The sequence below is a fragment of the Calypte anna genome, chromosome 1, assembly GCF_003957555.1.
Source record: "Calypte anna isolate BGI_N300 chromosome 1, bCalAnn1_v1.p, whole genome shotgun sequence".
In the NCBI taxonomy this organism is placed as follows: Eukaryota; Metazoa; Chordata; class Aves; order Apodiformes; family Trochilidae; genus Calypte; species Calypte anna.
In genome coordinates this window covers 6,370,012-6,395,846 of record NC_044244.1, presented here as the reverse complement: position 1 = coordinate 6,395,846, position 25,835 = coordinate 6,370,012, and the positions used below count along the sequence as shown (strand labels likewise).

The 25,835-nt window shown below is 36.9% G+C and overlaps 1 protein-coding gene across 2 annotated transcripts in view; it reads left to right on the top strand.

Moving 5' to 3' along the window:
* Positions 1 to 25,835, top strand: part of UPF2 (UPF2 regulator of nonsense mediated mRNA decay) — a 63,559-nt gene that overhangs the window by 199 nt on the left and 37,525 nt on the right. Inside the window, exons 1-9 of one of the 2 annotated variants that reach the window (XM_030451054.1) lie at positions 1,251 to 1,362; positions 1,542 to 1,608; positions 5,368 to 5,747; positions 6,443 to 7,222; positions 12,349 to 12,509; positions 13,460 to 13,657; positions 15,470 to 15,619; positions 21,990 to 22,093; positions 22,588 to 22,673. In XM_030451054.1, coding sequence (XP_030306914.1) covers positions 5,386 to 5,747; positions 6,443 to 7,222; positions 12,349 to 12,509; positions 13,460 to 13,657; positions 15,470 to 15,619; positions 21,990 to 22,093; positions 22,588 to 22,673 — 1,841 coding nt within the window. In that variant the 5' untranslated portion in view covers positions 1,251 to 1,362; positions 1,542 to 1,608; positions 5,368 to 5,385. Of the gene's footprint in view, positions 1 to 1,250; positions 1,363 to 1,541; positions 1,609 to 5,367; positions 5,748 to 6,442; positions 7,223 to 12,348; positions 12,510 to 13,459; positions 13,658 to 15,469; positions 15,620 to 21,989; positions 22,094 to 22,587; positions 22,674 to 25,835 lie in introns of those variants that run through there. The other variant, XM_030451064.1, reaches the window with a different exon arrangement.

The window sequence follows — 25,835 nt, the reverse complement described above, 5'->3', positions numbered from 1 at the left end:
TGGTGTGTCGGGAAAAAGGGCCCGGGGGAGGCGGGGGGAGGGTGCGGGGGCCTGTGGGAGGCGGGGGCCGTGAGGAGGCGCGGGGGAGGGGGTTCCTCGGGGTTGAGGTGTCCCGGGGTGGAGGGGGGTGAGGAGGAGGAGGAGGAGGAGGAGGAAGGGCTGAGGTGAGGTGGCTGCAGGGCAGGGGGCTGTTGGCCGCGTTTCTCGGGGTGTGGGGGCGAGCGGGGAAGGCAGAGCCCCAGGAGGTGTTTGGGCTGCCGGGGAGCCTGAGGAGGTGGATTGAGGGGTGTGTAGGGGTGTCCTGGAAGAAGCGAGGGGGACTGTTAGCTATGAAGTTGTTTTCGCTCCGCGTGTGTTCAGCGCCTTGGTCCGCAGGCCTCTGTTTCCCGGTGAAAAGCGTGTTGCTGCGGATCTGACAGCAGATCGGTTCCTCCAAGACTTAAGCGAAAGTAAAACTGTCCGCCTGGGCATTCCCTGCCACTGGGGACAGGGGCGCTCCTTCCCCTCCTCTCTGATTGCCTGACTTGCTCTCTGTCTCACTTTTCAAAACTTGTGGTTTATTTTCTTCTGATTGAGCACGGTTTTGTTCTTATGTTCCTTCCCTTCCTTTAAGAGAAACTGTAATTACGTTTCAGTTCTTGAAACTTAATTTTCTGAGATGAGGAAGTTTCTTGCTGAGGTTTTTCAGCCATTCAGAAGTGGGATATCTTGCTTATGTTTTTAATCTCTCTTATCTCTTTTGTAGTAGAGTAGCATATGCATAAAGGAATCCTTATGTCATCAATTTAGTTCCCAGTAGCAGTAGAATGTTAAAGATCTCAATATTCTTAGTTTAATAAAACCATGTTTGTTTCCTGTGTACTTGTATTTGCAAGGATTGAGGTTCTGGTTCATGGCACTGCAGTCTGTGCAAATCAGCTGCTTTTAGTGTTTTGAGAGGATTCAAGCATATTGGACCAATATCCAATATCCTTTTATTTTGAGTAGTGAGTAGATTAATGGTGCTGAATGCCTTTTATGAATTTTTTGTTTCCTTGAGAGTAAGTACAGAGATGCTTTATCTTAAGTGTTGCCTGTGTACTTCAGGATCTTTGTTTTTAAGTTTACAAGCCTAGAGTTTAACCAACCCAAACCCCATAAGGTTTTTAAATTCTGAGATTGGTATGAAAAAAAAAACCAAATAGAAATTCAGATACAACAAAAAATGTCTTGACTGAGGTTGAGTTAAGGTAGGTCAAGTAGTGAAAAATTAAGAGACATAGTTTCTTTTGGCTGAATAGCATCTTTAAGTGATGAAACCGAGAATACAGAGTGCTAAAGGATCTAAATGTCACTACAGAAGTAGGCTGCTGAGAGTCCAAAGTATGTGGAACATGTGTTGTCTTCTTTGTCTTTTCTAATTTTCAGTTGTAATCACCATTTCTTATTTATTGGCTCATAAGGCTCATGCTGTTATCATGCCTTTTCATCAGGACATTCATGGAAACATTAGACATCAAGCAGAAGTTCTCTTAATGATTAAGTTTCTCTTAATGGTGCAGATTAAGGGAACTGCAAGGAAACAAGCTCCATATCTTCATCCTTATTTCCTATGGATGTTAGACTCAGGTGAGCCTCCTCCTGCCTCTTGGTTTCCATTTTTCTCTGCTTCCCACAACTTTTGAACCTTTCAGCCAGTTTCAGTCAAATTAGGGCAGAAGTGTAAACTTTCTAGAGGAAGTATAAGCTTTCTAGAGATCTGGTGACAACTGGCAGCTGAGGAGGAGTAACAAGGTCTAAATGAAGGTTCTTGCTGAGGGAAGGGCTCTTGCACAGGCTCAGAGCTGAGGTCTGTCCGTGCTCTGCTGTTGGCTGACACTTGGGTGCTGACCCTCAGGGTAAAGCTTGGAGGCAGCACCCGCAGTGCCTCCCTCTGGCCATCGGGGAGGCATCAATGAGCTGGCAGTGTGAAGAGTTTGTGAGATAAGGAGCTATCTATGTAGCAGGTAGTCAGAAGTCTTCTGTTCTGTGATACAGGGCAGAAATTTGCTAGAAACTACATTGTCGGGATGGGTGTTTCATGGGGAGAAAGGAGATAACACTGCCTTGTGGCTGAAATTGCAATGTACCCGATTATGCACCATCTTTTTTTTTATTTTATTTTTTTCAATCCCATCTCTGTTTTATCAGATAATCTCTTTAAAACAGAATTCTGAGTTCCTAAAATTAGAGTTTGAGTAGAACAGTGATTTTGGTAAGCAGCCCTATTGTTAAAAGTTACACATGTAGCTGGATGTTTTGTTTGTGGATTGTGGTTTGTTGTTTGTTTTTTTTTTTCCCAATTGGAATTGAATTACCCTACTAAAAACAGGTGGGAGAAAAAGATAAAAGCTGGAGTACTGGAACTGCGGTGTGTTTTTCCAGCATTTCTTTAATCAAACAACCCTTTTTTCCTGATGTTTTAATTTTAAACGTAGCTCCTAATTTATTATCTTTCAGGTTCTTTATTTTGATGTCTGTGTTACTCTCTTGTTTTCTTACTGTACTTCTTGGTGAGAAACATTTTAATACAATTATTGGAGAATCTTCTGCAGTGTTAGAATGGATCTAATTTTTCTGAGTAATTTATTATGGTGATGTTCAAATGCCAAAAGCTCCTTTTTCAGACCCCTTTTGTTAAAAATGGCGGGAGAAAGAATTTAGCTGTCACAAACTAAACAAATTTCCAATGTGGATTTGTAGTGAGAAAAGATTAATAAATTTACTGTTGAATTTGAAACAAAACACATGGAGTACTTTTACATGCCAGGTGGATCTGTGAGAAACAGGCCCTGTTTAACTAGACTGCAGAGATGGGAAAAATAGTTCAGGCCTTTAATATGGAGGCATTTGGGGGGTTTCTTGGGGTTGTTGTTGGTTTTGTTTCGGGTTGGGGTTTTTTTTTTGGGTTAAGTTCTGACTTAATACAACACTGTTTCGAGGTGATGTAGGTTACTGTTTCTGAAATCCAGGTAGTTCTGAGATACTGAACTGTGAAACCTTTTAGTTGTAGACATGCATTAGGGAGCCAAATTTGCTAGTACTTGTTTAAGTGATGCTGATTTGATGGGTCTCACTCTGTAAATCAGTGTCAGAAACATTTCTTCATTGGTGCCATTCCAATTGCTGACAAAGAGGCCAAGTCCTGAGTAGGTTTTCCATTCACAAGTTGCCTCTGCCTATATCTGAATATACTGTGAGTTTTTGCAAATGTTTTTTTTTCCTTCAGAGGATCTGGACAAGCATCTTAAGAATGATAATGTATATATAACATAATAGCATTCCATGTGGAATAGGCAGTATACAATTCTGCCATGTTATGGTTTGGGGATGGTGAAGGAGATGTGGGATACTTGGTTGGAAGCAGCTTTTTCTTTCATGTGATGTCTTGCTTATAAATGTCTTCTGAACTTGTGAAAAATAATAGAAACACTACACTAAATTGGAATGCAAGGGTTGCATTGTGCACTTTTGTTGAGTAGATGCAGGAAATATGTGAGTCTAGCATATTTTCATCATCAATTCTGGGTAAAATGTTAGAAAGGTGAAAGTAGAGGTGGCATTTGGGAATCAAACCAGTGTTACTGATAAAAAGTGAGTGATAGTTCTTTAGGAGGTTTTACATGCAAGCATATCCCACCAGTCCTGCCTATACATGAAGCATGTAAATATATGAAAATTATTTTTTAAGAGAATTTTTTTGTTTTAAGAATTTATTTAGTCTGAGGCAAATAAGGCTTAGGTGGTTCCAGTTGCCTCTTTGTCCTGTCTGGCCCTATCGGATCTTGGCCATGAGTTGGCAGAATGGCACTGCATTAAGACCACCTGAGTTCTAGACTGTAGTTAATCCAGGTTGAGGAAGGTGAGTCTTCCCCTCTCTTTGATACTTACAAGACCACATCTAGACATCACATCCAGTTGTGTAGACTCTTATTTCAAGAAAGGCATTGACATGCTGGAGCAAGTCCACAGGGGGGCAATTAAGATCACTAGGAGGCTGGAGGACAGGCTGCCTGAAGTGAGCCAGGGGGAGCTGGGGGAAAACTTCATCTGTGAGAAGGGGAAGTCTTATTATTGTCTGCAGCAACCTAATGGGAGAGTGTAGAGAAGATGGAACTCAAAAGCTGTTCAGGGATAGATTGAGAAGAAATGGACAGAAGCTGAGGTACAGTGGATTCCTGGATTATTGTAGGAAAAGCTTTGCTACAGTGGGATTATTCACATACTGGAACAGTGGCCTGGAGAGAACACTGCATCCTAGTCCTTGGGCTAGCCAAGCCCCTGATCTGATTTGACCTGCTTTGAACAAGGAAGAACTATGTGACCTTTAGAGTTTCCTTCTGATCTGGAGTACTCTGTGCTTTTTTTTTGTTTTGTTTTGTTTTTTTGTTCAGTATTTGTTATCTTAAGGATACTTGTCCAAATGAAACTAAAGCTTAGATGGCTAGAACCCCCAAAGTTGCTAAAGCTCCTACAAGTCCCCAGAAAACCATTAGCTTTGTAGAATGAGATAAAAGTTAGAGCCTTTGGTAATATTAATATCAATATTAATATTAATATCTTGATAATTGTAATTGGTCTGCAATTGCTGCCATTTGCTCTGTTGGCAGGGAAGTCTGTGCATGCATCTTAGCCTGCACAGCACACTCTTCCAGCTGGTACTTGTGCCATATGGAAATGTGCTTGAGATGACTGGGGAAATCTTGAGAGGAGTGAGGAAAGGTGAAAACAAGATGATGCCTTTTTACAATGAGGACAGTCAGGCATTGGAGCAGGTTGGCCAGAGAGGTTGTGCAGTCTCTTTTCTTGGCAGTTTTCAAGACTGGAGCCTGGAGCAATTTTGTCTGACCTCACAGTTGGTCCTGTTTGACCAGGAAGTTGAACCACTTGATGCTCTGTCTGACCTTCATTATCCTATGCTCCTGAGTAGAGGTAGTGGAAGGTGGAAGAAGGGTCAGTGAGTTGCAGGTGCTTGCTCATGAATCAGATATTTTTATTAATTTTTGGAGTTGCAGATACTTTGTTTTCATGATTCTTAAATTTTTTAGATGGACTTCTGGTTACGTTTCTAGATCTTGTATTCATCAAGTTGCATAAACCTCAGATGTTTTTACTGTATAATTCATGCTAAAGACAACTTTGCTGTGTAACATTATAACAAAATGCTAAGTATTTACCTGCTGCTATGTCCCTTATGTAGTTCAAGAACCTAAACCTGTGTTTTGCTCTGATGAATCAAGCATTTGTGAGCTACCTTATTAAGAATTAAGTGAGTATAGGTGGGCTGTGAAAGTGACTTTAATATATCAGCAAGAAGTTAAAAGTGCTGATTTTCTTGTGATTCTGCAGATTTGCCTGGGTAACACAATGCCAGCTGAGCGCAAAAAGTCAGCAAACATGGAAGAAAAAGAATCTCTGTTAAATAATAAAGAAAAAGAATTTCCTGAAAGGCGACCAGTGAGCACCAGGGAGAAGCCAAAAGAAGATGTCAAGGTTGGCATGAAAAGAGAGACTTTAAAGGTTCCTGAAGATAAAAAGAAAAAACTGGATGAGGATAAAAGAAAGAAGGAAGACAAGGAGCGGAAGAAAAAGGAAGAGGATAAAGTAAAGGCAGAAGAAGAACAGAAGAAGAAAGAAGAAGAAGAAAAAAAGAAACTGGAAGAGGAGGAGAAAAAGAAACTAGAGGAGGAAGAGAAAAAGAAACAAGAAGAAGCAGCTGCTCAACTGAAGTAAGTTGTCCTTTAATGGTTTAATTGAGCCAGATGGTGTAGTCCTGCTGTCTGCATTGTGGTCAGGACTATAAAAGATTACCTGTTTGAATTATTTACTATGAGTTGTATGTCCTGTTATAAATTCTACATGGGTGGCTGACTGTGCTTTGACTTCTACGTAGTTGTGAGTTTTCAGCTCTGTCCTCTGCTAGTTGGGTCTGTAGTACTGGTTTTTGTTAGTATTCTCCATGTGATGACCATGTAATGCACACTTGCTGGGACAAGTGTATTTCACCTTTTTAAAAAATTTCTGTCAGATCTCAGTAGTCTGGGAAGATTTTCCTTAGCTGTGACCCATTGAAAGGCTGTTCTTTTCTTTAAAAGGTTCATCTCAGTCTGGAGTAAATGGATATTTATGTTCATATTTTCTAAGTCTGTTGGTTTAATATGTGCTACTTAGAAATATTTCAGAAATTTCATTTTGTATGAAGTAGTACTTACCTTTGCAGCAAAAAAAAAAATCAAACAGAGTAGTTTATGAAGCAGATGCTTTAGCTTTCTAGGACTAACTTGTTAAATAGTTAAAAATACAGAATTAAGGGCTAGTTGTGTTTAGAACTGCTTGAGGGTTTCCAACTGTGACTTTTTGCCTTTGAACTGTTAATGTGAAAGTAAGGTCCTTAAAGGAAATGACTGATTTTCATTTCTCTTAGGGAAAAAGAGGAAGCACATCAGCTCCATCAGGAGGCTTGGGAGCGCCACCAGGCAAGGAAAGAGCTCCGGAGCAAAAACCAGAACGCACCAGACAGTCGCCCTGAGGAAAACTTCTTCAGCAGGCTAGATTCCAGCCTGAAGAAGAACACAGCTTTTGTTAAGAAGCTAAAAACCATTACAGAGCAACAAAGGGACTCCCTGTCCCATGACTTTAATAGCCTGAATTTAAGCAAATACATTGCAGAAGCAGTAGCTTCTATTGTGGAAGCCAAACTGAAAATATCGGACGTGAACTGCGCTGTGCATTTGTGCTCCCTCTTTCACCAGCGTTATGCTGATTTTGCTCCCTCGTTACTTCAGGCTTGGAAAAAACATTTTGAAGCAAGGAAAGAGGAGAAGACTCCCAACATCACCAAGTTAAGAACGGATTTGCGTTTCATTGCGGAATTGACAATAGTTGGGATATTCACTGACAAGGAAGGTCTGTCTTTAATCTATGAGCAGCTTAAAAATATTATTAACGCTGATCGAGAATCCCATACTCATGTTTCTGTGGTTATCAGCTTTTGTCGGCACTGTGGAGATGACATTGCTGGTTTGGTGCCAAGGAAAGTAAAAACTGTTGCAGAGAAGTTTAACTTGAGCTTTCCTCCTAGTGAGATAATTAGCCCAGAGAAACAACAGCCCTTCCAGAATTTGTTGAAGGAGTACTTTACGTCTTTGACCAAACACCTGAAAAGGGACCACAGGGAGCTACAAAATATTGAAAGACAAAACAGGTGACATTTAAATGTTGCTTTTTATTTGTGGAGAAAAAAATAGTTTGTTTATGAAATGCCTAAATATGTTACGGTATTTGTATACAAAGTGTTGGTGTGTAGAAGATAAGTATATATCTAAGGTAATGCAATATATCTAAGATACTTAGAAATTTGCTCTGAATACTTAAAAAACAAAAACTAAACAGATTCTTTGAAATGGAGGCTGACCTTTAGTTTTTAATCCCTTCACTCTTTTAGTTTGGTTCTGTCCCCTTAGCAGCTTGAGAATAATGTTTTTTTTCCAGCTGGCACCATCCTTTTCCAGTTGGCACAATCTGATTTCTCCCTTTCCACCCACACCCATATAATGGAGCATATGCCTGAATTACTTTGGTTTGTTTACATTTTTTTAGTGTACCAGTATGGGGGGAAATTTTCATCCCTTACACTTTAATATGGATGAATTTTATGTATTGAAGTGTTTGTGGATACAGATAGTTTGATTCAAATACTCTTTAAGTATCTATGTGAAATATTAATATTGAAGAGTATGAATATGCACATCTTTAAGATAGGAATAATTTAATTTCTGCCATGACCACATTGTTTAATAATTACTTGCTTTTCTTTAAAGCAGCTTGAATTGTCGTTATTTGAGCCAGCCTAAACTCAACTGCTGGTATTTAAATGTGGTCCTTCTTTAATCATTTTGGAAGCATTCCAGGCAGATGTTACTGTGTGTAAACAGAGGATTCAGCTAAAAGGCTGGCCATCCATCCAGGGCCAAATGTATGCTTGGAGTACATTAAAATTTGATGTTCCCAAACCAAGGCTTTAAATTTCAATCCATTGTCTTGTGGGTAATGTGCTGCAGTCCTTCTCAGTCAGATAAGTGGTGTATTTCACAGGACCATAAACTGACTTTTGAGCTTTCATAATTTGTACAAGTACCTTACTACTTTACAGTGTGTTATTTACTCAGTTGTTGTTTTTTTGGAAGCAAATGTAAGATTTCTGGGCACATTGGTTCTGTCTGGGATTCAATGAACGACTGCTGAAAAGTCTGTATGACTGGAAATAAAAGTGGAAAAAATGCCAAGAGATATGAGGAATATTAAGAAACTATGATGAAGTATTAGCATTCTGGAAGAGGGAAAAATACATTAATCTTTACTTGCACAACTGGATAAAAGTTACTGGATAGAGCCCTGAGCAGCCTGGTCCAATCTTATCATTGAGCCCGCTTTGAGTAGCTCAGAGCAGACACCTCATTATCTGAATTACCCCTCTGAACTTGGGTGCAAAGCTTTATTTTTGGGAAGGAATGTGAACAAGTATAGTCTGTCACTGGATGAAGATAATTTTATCATTGATATCTGTCTGAACTTTTAGATGTTTATTTTAGCTGCTTAATAAAAGCTGGGGAATAAGTTTTGTTGAAGATATAAGACATCAAAAAACTTTATTGCCTAATTTTATTTGCTTACAACATGTCTGTAACAAGAGAGACCCTTGGTGCTTGCATACTGAGATTGTGCAAGGCATGAGGTCAAAGACAGAAACTTGCCTGGTAAGAAGTCTGTGAATACTATAGAAATTGTAAACTGTGGGTTTCTAATAAGTGATTGTGGTGATGTGTTGTTGTTGGGGTTTTTTGTTTATGTGTTTGGGGATTTTTTTGTTTTTGGGATTTTATTTGTTTTTATTTATATTTTAATTTAATTTTTGTTTGTTTTTTTGTTTGTTTTTTTTAAAGATGGCTAAGTAATCCTATTGGAAAAAGTGATCTTCTGTGTATGTGAAACCTAATCCATTTGGCTGATAGCAGCAGCTTTTATTCTCAGTGTTACTCCAGAACCAGGAAAGTGAACAGGCAGCAAACTGTTCCCTCTTGTGCATCAACAGTGTCAAATCTTCAGGTTATGATACAAAGACCTGTTGAATGTATCTGTGTCAGAAGAGTGACTGTGAAATAACTTAGGCTGTACAGACTGGTTGAGTTCATTGAAAATTAATATGCCAAGCAGTGCTAATATGCTTAGCAGTGCTTTAATATTGTGTTACCTTCTGAATCATTAAAAAAAAAAAAAGCATTATTAGATATAAAGGTTTATGCATGTGGGTAATTAGGAAAACTACCTTGAGTTCCTCTTTAACAGTAGAACCCCAGGGTTGTTTGGTTACACAGCTAATAGCAAATCAGAGTCAGGCTGTGTCATTGGGAGGGAGCAACTTGATTTCCAAATTCTGGTGTGTGTTTTTCAAAAGTGAGTGTTGGATATGAAAGAATATTATTTTGTCTGAATTAGGGGTGTTTTAAGATCTGACGAGGTGTTTTGGCACTTTGCAGCACTCTGGAGACATCAAGATAAGTGCTGTATGCTTTATTTCTAATTGTATTGAAAAATTAATTGTATTTTTTAAAGATTGCTTAGTATGCTTTAGCTTGGATTTGTTAACACTTGTCTTTTGGGAACTGAAACTCCTGTACTATTTTTACATCACTTTGCCTTTTTGGTTTTTAATAATAGCACAGAGCTTCAGTGCTCATGTTTATGAGGTAGCTGGTATATTTTAAACTGAAAATCTGTACCTAATGGATAGCTGTCTCTGTGGAAGGGCTATTAATTGGCACTTATCATGCTTCCTCAATCTAAATTGAACTACTGCCCTTTGGAAGTCAGTGGTTATTTAGTTTAATTTTTCTTGCTCTACTTTGCAGGAGCAGATAACATGTTACTTGGGTGTGGTTTTGTAAGAGGGTCAAGAAATAAAACTTTTTCTAGCCTTACTGCAACTTGCCCCCTAGCAAGACATCTACACAAAGTTTTGATTTTGAGCAGATGATAGGGGATTTTATGTCTCACCCTGTGAATATGCTAGGTATAAAGATGACTTTTGCTTTACAATTAACTGGGAACTGAAAAAAGTCAACACTTGTGTCCCTAAACTTAAATTGCTTAAAGTGTTTTAGAATTTTTATGCTACAAAATGTTTGTGTCTTTTGGCAAGCATATGATTGTATATTTACTGTTTAAAAGCCTAATGATGCAGCCTGCTTCAGGACTTCTGGCATTCACACCTCATTTCAAACTTTATCTTCTGATGCTTTCATCTTGGTCAGGATGCATGGTCAGGGGTACTGGCTGCTTAGTCCAATGTTACTTGCATTATTCAAGCTACTGTAAAACAAATCAGACTTCCAAGGCAGGCTCATTCTGTCATCCTGCCTTTGGAAGTCCATGCTTAATCTGAGCCCAGTTGTGTCTTTGCTGTAGTAGCCTCCTCAAACAGCTCAGCCAGCCTGAAGGGTCCCTTATTGTTAAAAACCTAACTTGTTCCTCAGCCATGTAGGAGCCCTTCATCCAGAGTGGATCATGCCACAGGTGGGAAAATGTGGTTCTCAGGAGCTGAAGTTGGGAACAAACTAGAACATTGTTAATTCTTAGCTAACTCCAAAATCAAGGACTGACCATCATTCATCAGTCTTCTGTGGCAAGCTTTGTACTAGCAAGCTTACCTTGTTCTGTATGTTTGGTTCAAAGTACTGAAAATTCTTGATTTTTAAATTTATTTTTTTTTTTAATCCAAGCTGCTTTATGTTTTGAGCTCCTGTAGGGACTCGAGGAGGTTTTTGTTATTTATATTCCTTTTTGGAATTTGACTTAGATAATAGTGTAACACCCTGTAAGAATCAAGAAGTGTAATTTTTGGTTGCTTCTAATAAATAAAATGGATAGTAACTTGCTGTCAAAATTGCTTAAGTCCAAGAGTTTTCAAAGGATTTTAATTTTTTTTTTTACCTTTTTTATGTTAAAATTGAATGAGCAAATATGCTAGGAATTGAGAAAATACAAGAGCATGTATGTGAAAGAAAAGCTGTGTGTTACTTTCAAAATTTGGTGTTAATATTATAAAATGTTATATGTTTTCCAAAATAAGAATTTTAGCTTTCTTAAGTTTCTTAAAATATGCATTTAAAATTAATCAGAGCACCCAAGTGGAACAGTGAGTAGAAGGGAATCTTCTGAAAATGGAACAGAGATTTGTCTTTCTGAAATGAATGATACATCTGCAACTTGTACTCCTAGGATTTACTGTATGATTTTATGAGGTGATCACAATCTAAATAATTTTGTCTTTCAGGTAGCATACAAGTACTTTGTATTTAATTATTAAGTCCTATTTGTTTTAGCCCATGGTAAATTGCAGGTTTCTGAAGGAAAGATCTAGTCTTTTCAAACATCATGCGGAGTTTTATGTGACTTTATATGATTATTCTAGATCATGAAGGACTGGCAAAGGGCAAAAGTGTGTAATGAGTAATGCTTTTGAACAGTGGTATCTACTAAAAAATGAATGAATCTGTTTTTAAGCTGGTTTGTGGTGTTGAGCAATAGCTGATAACTTGTTAGGTCTTAAGTGTAGTTAGATTGGTAAGAAAATCGAGTTGTGCTGTTGTATCTGTAATTCTGAAACTGCTTTAGTGTGCACTTTTAAGCAGTGATTTTGTTGCTTGAAATGCAAGTTGCTTTTGACAGTGGAGTTAATTTTTTTAAGAGAGTTTAAAATCAGTATTAATATTTTCACAAAAAAGCTTTCAAAGAAGTGTGGTGAAATAAATGCAGCTGCTCTTACTTTGGGTTGATAGACTCCAAATAACTCAGTTTGATAGAAAATTATTGGGCTGGTCTTAATCAGCAAATTTTTTTGAGCCTCTGGGCAATGATTGCCCATTAGTTATTTGAACAACGTAGAAATGTGTTATTGCAGATGCAAAGCAGCTTTTATCCAGCTTTCATATAAGTTTAATGTTTTAATTTACTACAAAAACCTTTTCATAGCACAAGACTACTGCAGGATAATGATGAAAAAAAAAATTAGCCTTTTTCTTTGATCATTGAAGTTAAAATTTCTGTGGCTGCCCTGCCCTCAATGACATTGAAGTTGGTAATTCAGTATGGTTGCTTAGAAAAAGGAGAGCATAATTTAAATTTTGGCTATTGTGGTCTAAGATAGAATTACCATATTTCTCTCTCAAGGAGGGAAATTTAGCTTTGCTCAGAGACATGGGTAGTGGTTCAGTATAGCTCAAATATATTTTGATTTAAAAACTCATCTTATTGTACTTCTGATTTTTGTAGGCGCATTCTTCACTCTAAAGGAGAGCTGAGTGAGGATCGACACAAGCAGTATGAGGAGTTCTCCATGTCCTATCAGAAGCTGTTGGCAAATTCTCAGTCTCTAGCTGATCTTCTGGATGAAAATATGCCTGATCTTCCCAAAGAGAAACCAACACCTGAGGGTAGGCCATCTTCTCAAGCAAGTAAACAGAAGGCTGGATTTGTCTTGGATGTGATGGGAAAGCAAAACAAACCCTCTTACTAATGTGTACTTTCTATTTATTTCTTTTTATTTAGGCATTCTCCTCTAAGAATATCAATGAATTAAAAACACATGTTTTTTTAATGAAAGTAGTTAAACCTAACGTGCAACCGTAACTATTGTATGTTGTATACTTATGGTAATTTATATCTCTTTAGATTTGTTTCAGGTAGTACAGGAATAAATGGAAAACTAAAATATTTTTTACCTAATCCTTTCCATTTTATATGATGCATTTTAAAAAATATTTAAAGAACCTGTTTCAAAAACGGGTTTGAATGTTATAAACAGGAGCATACTGTTAAGCTAATTAAGTCACTAGGTGGCTCTCTGACCTCCTGAGAAGTACATTGTTTAGCTGGTGAAGCTATTCAGTGCCTTAATGAATCTCAAATTTTAGATTCAGAAAGGATCTTGAAATCATGAATGTACCTCATGTCTGAAGGAATTCTGAGTTCTATATATTGAATGCCTCTAAATTTAAAATTATTCTTTTTAATCTTCTGTTCTTAGAATACAATGAGGTAAAAATTAGTCATACTCAAAGCAATTCCTTTTTATGCTGATGTGGTTAAAGCCTGTTGTAGCTTTCCTTTCTAATACCACATAATGTATTTCTTGGTTTCAGTTTTACTCCAATACTGTCTGTTTTCTATCAGTATCCAATTTACAATTTGAAGATAACTTACTGATATAGAAAATATTAAGATTTGCTTGTTAAAAGCACTTTAAACATTACATTGCAATATTTAAGTAAAAACAGCAACAGTAATAAATAGACTCACATGTTTCTAACAGTAATTTTTTTAATATGAAGAGGTACATCTGAAATTTGTGTAAATAACTCTTATGGTTTCTCTGTTTTTGCAGAACATGGACCTGGTATTGATATTTTCACACCAGGAAAGCCTGGAGAATATGACTTGGAGGGGGGTATCTGGGAAGATGAAGATGCTAGAAACTTCTATGAGAATCTCATCGACTTAAAGGCTTTTGTACCAGCAATTTTGTTTAAAGATAATGAAAAATGTTCCCAGAACAAGGAATCTGGCAAAGATGAATCAAGAGGTAGAATGCCTAGATGAGTATTTTTTAAGATATCTTGTTCAACAGAAATGCAAATTTGGAGGAAATTTTGATTCTCTGATTAATTAATTTGTGTTGATCAGGAAGGAACACCAGTTCAGATTAATTTGTAGGGATTAAGTTATATGGGGTAGGAATTATATCTGAATATGCTATTTAAGGAAAGGAAAAAAAGGGAATATATTTTAATATTGATAGAATTTAAAATTTAATATAAGTGGAGATTCACCAGTGTGAGAAAATGTTAACTTTTCTGTGAGAAATGCAGACATTTATCTTCTTTCCAAGATGTTAGTGCATATTCCTTTTTTTTTTTCAACTAAACTGCTTATGGTAACCAACTGTCTCAGTGTAGAATTCCAGTATATTAGAAGTCCTGGATGGTTCCTCACTTCTGATGGTTCATCACTTGACTAGGTTCAGCATCAGGCATTGTTGGACTTTAATTATAATGAGGGAGAAAATGACATTCAGCATCAGTAGTTCAAGGTGTAACAGAACATGCATTTTTGGTTAAGAGCAGCGTTTTGGCCACGTTTTTTTAGTATGCAGTGTTTGGTATTAATGGAATTTCAACTTTATAGCTCAAAGCCCTGTTTCTGATTTCTAATTCTGAATTTCCCTATGAGGATAATAAGGTGTTGGGACAGCTTGCCAAGGGAGCCTGGAATCTATCTTAAAATATTTTTGAGACAGTTGGAAAAGGTCCTTGAGAAATTTTGTCTGAATACATTCCTCATCCACTGGGATCAGATGACTGAACTAGATACCTCACCAAGGTCCATTCCAGACAAAGTTATTCTGCAAATCTAAAGAGTTTGCTCATTTTGTGAGTCTACAATTTCCATATGATGCTTACCCTGCTCAGTTGCCATGTTTTTGTTTAAAAAATTTAATAAGGTTATTTGCCTTGAGTTTCTTTTAATGAAGCATAGTTAGGAAATGAGGCCTAAAAGCATAATAAAATGCTGTAGATGGGATCTTGGATTTATGCTGGACCAGTGTTGTTCAGGTAAAATAAAAACTGTTGTTCAAGAAAACTATAAGCTATTCCTGGCTGAAACTTCACCTGGAGATTTGTAGATTACTTCTTTTCAAGAAAAGATGATTTCTATACAGCCTTCTACATAGCATATTATTTCTCTAGTGTTTTCCTCCTGTTCTGCTTTTTGCTTTTTTTCTTGGTCTGTGTGAAAAAACGTCCTCTTTAGCGAGCTCTGCCGGTTTTGTTATCAGTTGAACTATAAAGAATATGCAGTGGAAGTATTAAATTAGAATTTGTACCTTTGTATTTGGCTCTTTAAATAGCATTTGTGATACTCATTTACTGGAGTTTTGGAGGATACTATTTTGTATCTGAATTTCCCAGTATGCTAGTTGGTGAGTGTTGGGTTTATTTTTTGAACTTGCCATGTGATGGCCCTGGTGATCCATGTAAGGCACTTTTGACTTAAAGTGCAACATTTCTAAGTATCTTCTTCTGTTTCAATGTATGCTGTCATTCAGTGAAGATGTACCAGGTATAGTTCAGAACAAACCAAAGCACCAAAAATTTAATAATCCTTAACAGTGTTTGTGGTTTTAAGGCATAGGGGTAAAGCTGTATTAAGGATGTCAAACCATGGAGACCTAACAGATGAGACAGGATGGTCTCAAAAAGTAGATACTCTTTGTCCCCTTTCAATAGGACTGGGACACTAAAGTGACATAGGTTTAGCAATATGAACCTTCCTGTATTCTAACCAGGATTGTCTGTATTTAATAATTTAATATTTCTACTTAACTTTTAAACAGATTCAAAAGATGCCAAAGATAATAAAGAAGCACCTGGGAGTGAGGACTTGGAGTTGGAGCTGGAAAACCTGGATATTAATGATGATCCCCTGGAGTTAGACTGTGGAGATGAGGCAGAAGATCTTACAAAAAAGCTTCTTGATGAACAAGGTAAAAAGGGTTCAGGAGTTCTTTGTTTCGTGATTGTTTTGGGGCAATTTTTTACATTTGATGGGTTCTCAGTGCATAAATAAGGAGTAACTTAAGGTAGAACTATTTTTTATTTATGAAACTCCAAAAGCTAGACACTGTTATGATTCTGGTAAAAAAGTTTTTTGGAACAATACATTCAGATATCAGAGAAAAGTATTATATGGAAGTTTATGTAGCAAAAGTTACTAAATACCATCATATAGGTTTTAAAAATAATGACATATGAAGGCAGCTGTCTGAAACATGATAAGAGAATTAATTTGTAGACTTCAGTGCACAAATTATTGTCTCATTAAATGTGCTTGGGGTATTAATAAAATATTTTCTGTTCTGCCTTTCTTTCTTATAAATTATTAAATTTTTTTCTTTTGATGATACAGCATTGCATAGGAGAATTATTAAAATTTTAACCTTCAAGTATGTATAAAGGCCACAAATGGCATCTGTGAAAATCTAGCTGTGTTTTATTAGGGATAGCTGCAGCAAAAGATTTCTTAAGGGTTTCTCTTACAAATTACAGGTTTGTCTTTCAGTGGTACTGAGTAGTGGGAAAAGCAGCACCAGGTGTTAAGAAACAAATTCAGAGTCGAGCAAATAAGGTGTTTCCTCTGAACCCAGTTTGTAAGGCAAATTGGTTTTGCTGCTTTGGATTTTCAAGGATTAATACAGATTCTTCTATTTCTGAAGCAGGAAACTTGGTCTGTGGCTAGAATGGGGGGGGAGGGATGGAAAACCCACATCTTGACTCCAGGGGCTGGAGAATTTGTGGCTCAAAAGTGAAAATTCTGCCTGATCCAGTGAATTTATAATTTAATCATCCTCTTTCTTGAAACTGCATTGGACTTGAAAAGCTAAGAAGTTAAAGCAAAACTTGAAGCTGTAGGGTTCATGTCAAAACAAAGTTCAGACTCTGGCAGAGATGCTGTATAGGTGTTCAAAGCTCTGTTCATCAACAGAGCTGATGAAGGCATCTGTAGGTTTGGGCATTGAAGAGCTCCTCAGAGTGCTGGTCTCTCAGCTGACAATAAGGGATGGATTAGGGCTTGCAGGTCTTCAAATTGGATGACTCTCCTGTGCCTAAAAAGTTAGCTGAGCTGAAATTACTCGTGGGACTATGCTGGTCTGACACCTCACAGATTTAGGGAAATGAGATGACTTAAGAGTGAGACTGTTTTAGACTCCTCCTGAAAGGAAAACTGTCAGGATAATTCCATGTAATATTCCTTCAGGTTTTTCCTCTCTTTACTCAGACATGTTGGAAAAAAACATACCCTCTTTGGAATATTTTTTCCCTTTCATTTATATTCTTCTCTGAGCAGTCATCAGCTCATTAAGCTGGTTAATGTGTTAAGTTTTAATTGCAGGATGGTCACTTTCAGTGCTCCTCCAGTCAGATCTCAGATAAAACCATGAAGAGGTTGATTCCAGCTGTCTCTAAGGGAGGCACATAGAGATGTTCTCTTGGTGTCAGAATGAAAAAGACTTTATTCTGCATTGGTCATAGCCAGTAGATAGGCCAAAAATCCTTTGTCAGTAGGCATCTAAAGGAATGTGGGTATTTCCTTTCTTTTTTTATGAGATTCTTTACTTGATAGAAGGTTGGTGATTATTTCATATATAGAGACAAAGCCAGATAACACGAGTGAGTTCCTGTAGAAGTGGAAAGGAGTAATAGGAGATGAGATCAGAAATAGAAGAAGCAGTGTCTGTATAGTTCTAGCTCACTGGGAGGCAATGCTAGTTTGAGTGTGTGTGATAGCACAGAAGGGATTGGTGATCATGCTTTTGATTGTAAAAGCATGCATTGTCATAATATAAAATATATCAAAATAAACATATTTCATAAAATATAAAAAAAACCCAAGCTATGTATGTTTTATTATAAATTTAATCATAATACTGGTTTCTGGTTTTAAACTAGCTATTGACTGAGCATTAAACATACTCCCATCTGAAAGGCTAATCTAAATATGTCAGAATGGGATTTATTTTTTGTATAAAACAGCCAACTAATAAGGAAAGCTTTTTGTACTTTCTGCCTTGTGAAGGCAATGTAAATTCTATACCTAGATCAAATTTCTTTGATACTGATAAGTAGTTTTCATTTTAATGTACATCATTAATTTATAATATGTTTGCAGAATCCTTGTTCTGCTAGAAAACAAGGCTATAAATTAGCACCAGGTGTTAAAATACTTCAACCATGTAGAGAGACACAATGATGGGGGTTTTTGAGGGAGCTGTGTGTGTAATTCTGAACACACCAGATATGCAGAATCAATGAAATTCTAAATTTAGATGTTGTTTCAGGTTCTGTGATACATTTCCATCTGGTGAACTGGTAGATATTTTTTTCAGCCTTTCTCTTATGCAAATTCTACTTAGGTCTGAAATCAGAAAAATTAGGTGTCCTTCAGCTGAAAAATATAGCTTTAACTTTTCTTATGTACTGAAAACACCTCTGTACCTGAGGTAAGGTAGTAGTAATGTTTTGTGCAAAATAAGCAAAGATTGAAACCACTGTATTATGACACTATTTCAAATATAAAAAGTATTCCTAGGTTGAGAGGAGTCATCGTTATAAAATGAGGGGATGTATGAGGCAGAGCCAGGATCCTTAGATCTAAGGTCTAAAATGAACTTTAAAAACACTTAAAAAGTAGCTTCAGTTACTGTGTTAGTCTGGGTGTGGGGATTTCATTAGCAAAGGAATAATTAAATTACAGAGGGGACAATAAGAGAGAGTGTACACTCCAGTCAATGAGTACAACATATCTTTTGTTACTTCTGCATCTCCTTCTGTCATTTCTCTTCAGTCTTTTATCCCCTGTCCAAACTTGAGGGAGACAAGGCAGTTTTTCAAAGGGTGGGTTTTCTAAAGGCATATCCACCTTGGTGTAACATCCTTCACAGCACTGAAGGGTGAATTTAATTGCAGTGCCTATTTCTGCACTTTTTCCCTAAAGGTAGGAGCCTGTAGTCAGCAAATTTAAGATTTGACGTGTAAAAGGAAAATTAATGCAGTTAATTGAAGAGGTTTGTTTATCAGGAATTAAGCTAATTTATTTGTTTCTCTATTGTCTTAACTTTGAGTGAATCTTAATTTTCTTATTTCCAATATGCTCAGGGAAGAGAGAGGGAGCAGATAGCACCGGAGCTGAAAATAGTGGCGGAAAACATGCTGAAAGAAGTGAGTTTTGAGGTTGTTTTTAAAAGAGAAGATAAAATTTAAAAAATGAAGCTATGCGAATGGAGACAAAGATATTAAGTAAGGATTGGCCAAGGTGGAAGCCATGAAGGGTATTGGAAGCAGGAGGAGTCTGGAGTCTGATGTTAATGTATATCTAGTGCCAGCTTTTGTAAGGTTGGTAAGCAGCAAAGATGGTATGTAGAAAGTAAGTATTAAGTCAACCCTCTTAAGTTTGCTACACTGTTTAGAGAGGAAGCAAAGTTTCTCCCTGAAGAGTGGGAATATAAAAAGATCTAAAAATATTCATTAAGAAATATTTTTTGGACCTGGACAGCTTGTGGGGCTAGATTCTGAACACATTCCTCAGTGAGGCCTTGAGTCAACAAGGTGGATAAAATTATGCCTGTGTTGTGCAGAGGGGGTTCCAGCTAGCAATTTGCTCAAAGGATTGGTTTGTACCATCTGAATGTGAGGGCTCCTACATGATCAAATTAATTACAGAAGCTCATCTCAGAGAGGAGTTAACTACGACTAACATTAGCAGGTTCTGTTACCTCCACTGTCTGTGTGAAACTATACACAGTAGACTGAAGCCTTCAGGCAGAGTGGAGTTCCTATGAGACAGCCCTCTCAGGTTATGGTTTTGTAAAAATTAAAAAAAGATGATGACAATAAGGGAGCCAAGGTTTTCTCATACAGTATGTGATTAGGGAGAGGGGAAAGCAAATAATTGTTACTGAAGTAGAAGACTGGCATGAAGTGTTGCAGGAGGACAACTTCAGTAAGTCCTTTGTGTCTTCTCATACTTTCTCAGTTCTGCTCCCTGAATATAGCAGGTTTGCATGCATTTTCTGGTAAAATATAAGGGTGTTTAAAAAGAAAAAAAGAACAAGTTTTCTTTCAGACTGTACTGTCGTCTTACTGCATGACTTGATCTCTACCCATATCGACTATTACAAATAGCCTAACTGTAATTTTTATGCATTACTACTTGTAAATTTTTAAAAAGAGGTAATGCAGTTTTAAAATGTGATGATGAAAGCCTAACTCAAGAGGACCAAAATGTAAAACAATGAATGAATTCATGTTTGCATGAAGTGCATACTTAAAATTGTTGTTTGCCTTAGAGAAGGAAGCCCAGACTGTTTGATTTCCTGATACTGAAATTCTTAATTTTTTTGTCTGAAGTTCCAAACCTGCTTCAGATACTACAAAATAGACTTTCCACTTAGAAAGGATCCACATACTGTGGTGAGAAACATTAACCTTACAATACAGTGGGGGAATATCTGTAGCCCTCTAGTGAAGGAGAGGACCAGTGAAAGAAGACCTGAACTGTTTTGGGAACTGTTTGGGAACTTAAGTATGATAGCAGGGCCTCTTGAAAGATTGTCTTGAAGTGACTGAATTGTCAAAGACTACTTTTTAAATTTATTTCAAGAGTGTTTGAATAGAAGTCAGTTTGAATAGAAGACTGAGGTGAGACAACTGATTTCCATAAGGGAACAAAAGCTAAAAGGACATCAGAAGAAAACAGGAAGGTGTGGCTGTAAATATCTAAATGGAAAAATATATTAGAACAAGATTTACTTGTAAAAACTGTCTGGTTTTACATTTGCTATTGCTTGCATCCTTGTGAACTTGTGAGTTCACAGTGAGAGTCAGGGTTCTAGTAAGCATTTAATTACATGGTTGTTTTTTCTTTTTGTCTGAGCATCTGGAACATCTTCCTTTTCTTTTTTTCTTTCATAATGAACCCTTCTCTCCTGTTCTTCTGACTTCTAGTTGCAGGAGAAGGCAGTGTAACCTGTTCTAATTTCTAGCTTCAAGAGTGGGTAGTGGGCAGGGTTGCTTGGATCACTTCTGAGGTTTCTCTACCTAAAGTCAACCCTTGCCCTCAGCTATGTCAAAAAAATCCAAGACGTCCTACAATGTAACCTCTTCTTTTTCTCCTTGCCTTGAAAAAAGAACTCCAGTCTTTTATGCTAGTTTAGTTTTGTGTCACCTGTAAACACAAAATTACTAAGTCTTAGGTATTTTGTATTTCACTTACATGCAGTTTCACTACCACCATATTCACCTTTTTGAAGTCTGTCTCTGTTCTGCTTTCAAATAACTCCTGGGTATTCTTGTTACTGCTAAACATCCTCAAACTGAAAGGAAACCACACGTCATCAAGTTCCTTTTTCAGACATCAGTTTTCTTTCATGTTGCTTTGGCCAAGGAAAGGTTCTTTCTGAGCATCTGTGTTATAACTCACTGGCTCATGCTGTGCTTATGGAGCAAACTCAGCTCTTTTGTAGGACTCAGTGAGATCTGGAAAATTTTGAAGCATGCCATGTTTTGTAAATACAGGTAACATTAGGGGGATTGGTCTGGTGAGATCTTCATAACTGATGTGAGAAAAATCTGAATGTCAGTGGTATAGTAGTCCTGGTGTCTTTTACTTGAATAGTATTAGTGACTCAGTTAGTAGCTATGGGTCATTGTCACTGCTTCCTGTATTGCAAATTACACAGAAGAATTTACCTGAAAATAAAAGTTGTCACTTGCTTTGCAATTGCTATGTAAGCAGTGCTCAATCCTTGTCACCTTATGGTTCCATTTGCTGGTTTCTGTGCAGCTGAGGGAATTAAGTTGACCTCTAGCTTTTACAGCCTCAAGTGAGAAGAACTCAAGAGCATGCTGTATGAATGAATGGCCTTTTTTGATCAAAATTTCTGATTCTCCTGCAGGGCAAACATACATTAAAACATAGAATCCACAGCTGCATTAAGGTGTTTTGTGTGTTTTCCTAGATATTTGCCCCCATGTTTGGGTCTTCTTGTGGTCTTCCTTCTAACACCTAAAGAACTTATTGTAGTTTTCTGGTAATGGATATTTGTTGTTTCTTTTAAGATTGTAAGTTAGGAGGTAGGTAACCTTATGGAAAGGAAGACGAGTTTTAAATGGGATATTTTGTTGGCATAAACAATCAATGGATGTTCTTTAATTAAAAAATGAATTATCTCCTTTTTTAATCTGTGGTTGAATATTTAACAACTCAACATTATAAATACTCTGCATTTGAAGAATGTGAAAATAAATTATAGTTCATAGCTTAAAAATGTGTACTGCTTGTTTATTTCACTCTGTTAGAACAAGAGGATGAAGAAACCAGTACTGGATCTCATTTAAAACTTATAGTAGATGCTTTTCTTCAGCAGCTTCCAAATTGTGTCAACAGAGACCTCATAGACAAGGTATAGTTACATTTTTTGGTTTTTTTCAGTTGTAAAAGCTATAATGCCAGATCAAGTTGATTATATATGTATATATATATAGATAGATCTGAAGCTTTGGAATCTAGCAGTAGTAGCTGATTTAATTTTTTTAACCTGGAAGAAATACTATCTGATACTGGTTTAATGTGCCTGTTCTTGTGTGTTAATTTGCTTTGAAATAGCCTTGTTTTTTTTCCTTTTTTCTTCTCATCACTTTGTGGTAAATTATTTCCTGTCTACCTAAAGCTGTTTCTTCCATGTGTTGATCCAAAGAATTGGTCTGTATTCCTGTAACTGAATGTTTTCTAACTATGTAGTTCTAGACAAAAGCAAAGGTTTTTCTTCAGGGTTGTTTCTACAGCAGCTGCATGTAAGAGGAATAGGTCTGCAGAAGATGTTTTGAAGACCATGCTGTATTTCTTCAAATGAAAAAATGCTGCATTAGAGTTGAAATACTATCTTGACTTTTATAGGCAGCAATGGATTTTTGCATGAATATGAACACAAAAGCCAACAGAAGAAAACTAGTACGAGCACTTTTCATAGTACCTAGACAAAGGTAAGAACAAGCTGGACCCACCCTTTTGATTGTTCAACTTAACATATGTATATATTTTATCTGTTTAAATTACAGAGGACAGGCATATATTTTAAATTATGTTTGTTTAATCCTGATATGTGCATCTAGAGTGATTTATACTAGAGCACCAAAGAAATATTTAGGATTAATGATCAAGCAGTTCACCACAATATTTTGCCATAGCACTATATATATAACTGTTTGATAATCATTAGATTATCTTTTCATGGCTCTTTTTTTTTAACCTTGAGAACAATACAGATATACCTTATCTCATTAAAGAAGGCAATATTTAATTCAGGAGAAATTGCACTTTTTTATGTAAGAACATTTCAATAGTGAGAGCACAGTATAGTTTAGAAAGAGGGATTTCTTGTCATACATTATGGTACTGTACATAGCCATTTTAGCTTTTTACCTTTTGGAAAAGAGTTGGCTTTAGGCTGGGCAGCTTGGAGAAAGCATGGATAAGAGTTAGAGCCTGGCCTATTCCATCTGTGTAGATCTGTTTGTGCATTTTGCTATTTCTCCTTCTGCCTCTGTGTGAGTGGAGTTCCACCATGCAGGAAGAACCTTTCTTGTGGAACTGACTGCAAATATTGAGATTAAAATTGTTAAATTTACTGGAAAGATAATATTGTTTCTCTTCTCTCTGGTAAACTTCTACCTTAAATAGGTGCAGTTATAAAGGAGCAATTATTATTACTCCATCTTGCCCTATTTCTCCTCAGATGTTGTTTTGGTGCTGCTTTTGGTTTCAAGTGTTTCATCATCATCTTGGATTTCCTATTAGTGTTCACACCACTTTAATTCCACTCACTTTTAACCCTGGGCTAAATATGGCTTATGGAGTGACCATTTTTTGTCAAGCCCATCTTTGAATAAACACTTGAGTGGTTTGTTTTCATAACTTTTAACCACTTCTTGTACTGTACTTTATTCTAGCCTATTTCTCCATCCCATCTGCAATAAGCATCTGCTGTGCTACTGAATCTACACTCTTAGCTGTGTATAAACCAATAGTTTGTTTGCTGACTGTATGGTTTAACATAACTTTATTTTGATACTAGTTTTGCCATTAGAAGTGTGCATAATCTTCCATTCTCCATTCTTTTCTCTAGAAATTACTGTTTTGACACCTCAGTCCTTGGAGACTTTGCTGTCTCTGCTAATAATCTGTATTTCAGGCACAGATGCTTGAATGTCTTGTTAGACATAACAAAATGCTCTTCAGCCCAAATTTATGGTGTAGAGGAAATAACATTTATCAGCCTCCTGGTAATCATGAAATACATCAAAAATACCATTTGAGAAGAACTTTTTCTCACAACCCAAAACATCTACAGCAGTGTAAAGCAGCGGGATGACCTAGACTTTTGTCTTAAGCTCTACCAAAAGAGAGTTTTCCATGTTAGTTTGCAAGATGGAAGTTGTTAGTTGGTTGGTCTATGAACATAGTGATATTTGTAGCACTGCCATGTATTTCTTCCTGGTGCTGTAGATTCCAGATTGTTCAAATAGTATTAACTCTTGGAACCTCTTTGAAGATGCATGATTTTCTTTGAATGATCCAATAAAGTTGCTAGGTGATAGTGACCTGAAGGTTTGTAAATTTAGCAGTGTGATTTCATTGATACCATGAAAGCAAAAGTTAAATTCCTCATGTGTTATGACATTAAAAAAAGATGTGGTTTTGATTAGGCTGTACTAGGAAGTTGGTAAGTAGCTACAAACATGAATATTCTCCACATTACCACTGATTTGTTGTCTTTCCAGTGATGGTTCTATTATCCTACAAATTTGATTTAAGAATGGTCTTTAAAAGATTAATTTTTGTGTAGGAACTGAGTAGATTATTATAGATGGTGTGGCTGGCTCAAGGAACTGGTGTCTTAGTGACAGTTCTGCTAATACTGAAGCTAGTGGCTCAGTTGATCACTCTTGCTCATTAAAAGTAAATATTAATTTTCCTTTCTATTAAGAAATATTAATGTATCAGGGACACATATTTTTTAATAACTTTTTATGCTCTGAGATGTTTTGGACTGGTGAATACTGCACCTTCCAACTGTAGGATTGTAAGTTCAGATGTATGTATCTGCCTTTTGCTTGTGTTTCTGGGCTACTACACAGGAGAAACAGGATCAGGATGTCCAATGAACTTTTTGTTCTTTACAACTGTATGTGGTTCAGAAAATACCAACTGAATTAATTGTCCACAGAAGCAGGTGATTTTAAAGGGCATTCTGTCCTAATGTTTGAGTTAGCTTTATTACTTTAGTTGGCACAGGAGCAGTTATGCTTTCAGTCTTGAAATAAACATTTTTGGTAAAGCTCCATGTGTATATGTGAGTCACAGTACTCATGCTTGGTATAAAATGCTACAAATTAATTTAGAAAATTCTGTAACACACTACTTCAAAGCTTTGTCTACTATGCCTTAACTATGGTTTTGCTTCATAAACCTCCTCACTGGGCAATAATTTTGTCTTTACCTTCCTTTATGAGTGTTGCATATTGATAGGACAAGGGGCAATGGTTTTAAACTGAAAGAGGGTTTAAATGAGAGATCCTGGGAAGAAATCCTTCCCTGTGAAGATGGTGACACTGGCACAGGTTGCCCAGGGAAGCTGTGGCTGCCCCATCCCTGGAAGTGTTCAAGGCCAGGCTGGATGGGGTTGGAGCAGCCTGGCCTGGTGGGAGGTGTCCCTGCCCATGCAGGGGGGTTGGAACTGGATGATCTTTGAGGTCCCTTCCAACCCAAAACATTCTGTGATAGCAGCTTTTATAAATTTGGGGGGTATCTATGATATCCCTCCAGGATACCACTTGAGCTAAAAGCCTTTTGGGGTTATGTTCTCAAGGAGGTGTTTTTATTTTGGTTTGGTTTGTTTGTTTGTTTGTTTTGGTGGCTTTATTGTGTTGGTTTGTGGGAGGGTTTTTGTATGTGAAAGGTTCAGAGGAGCAGTGTCCTTATAGGCTGTAAGTAAAGCAATGTATTTACCAAAAGTGTTTCATCTCCAAGTATATCTGACAAAGTTGTCTAAATCTAGCCATAATGTTGGCAGCCATAATAAGGTATTTCAATAACAGAATTAAGTTCTGCTTTATCACTTGAGAGATGAGTTTTAGGAAATGTGC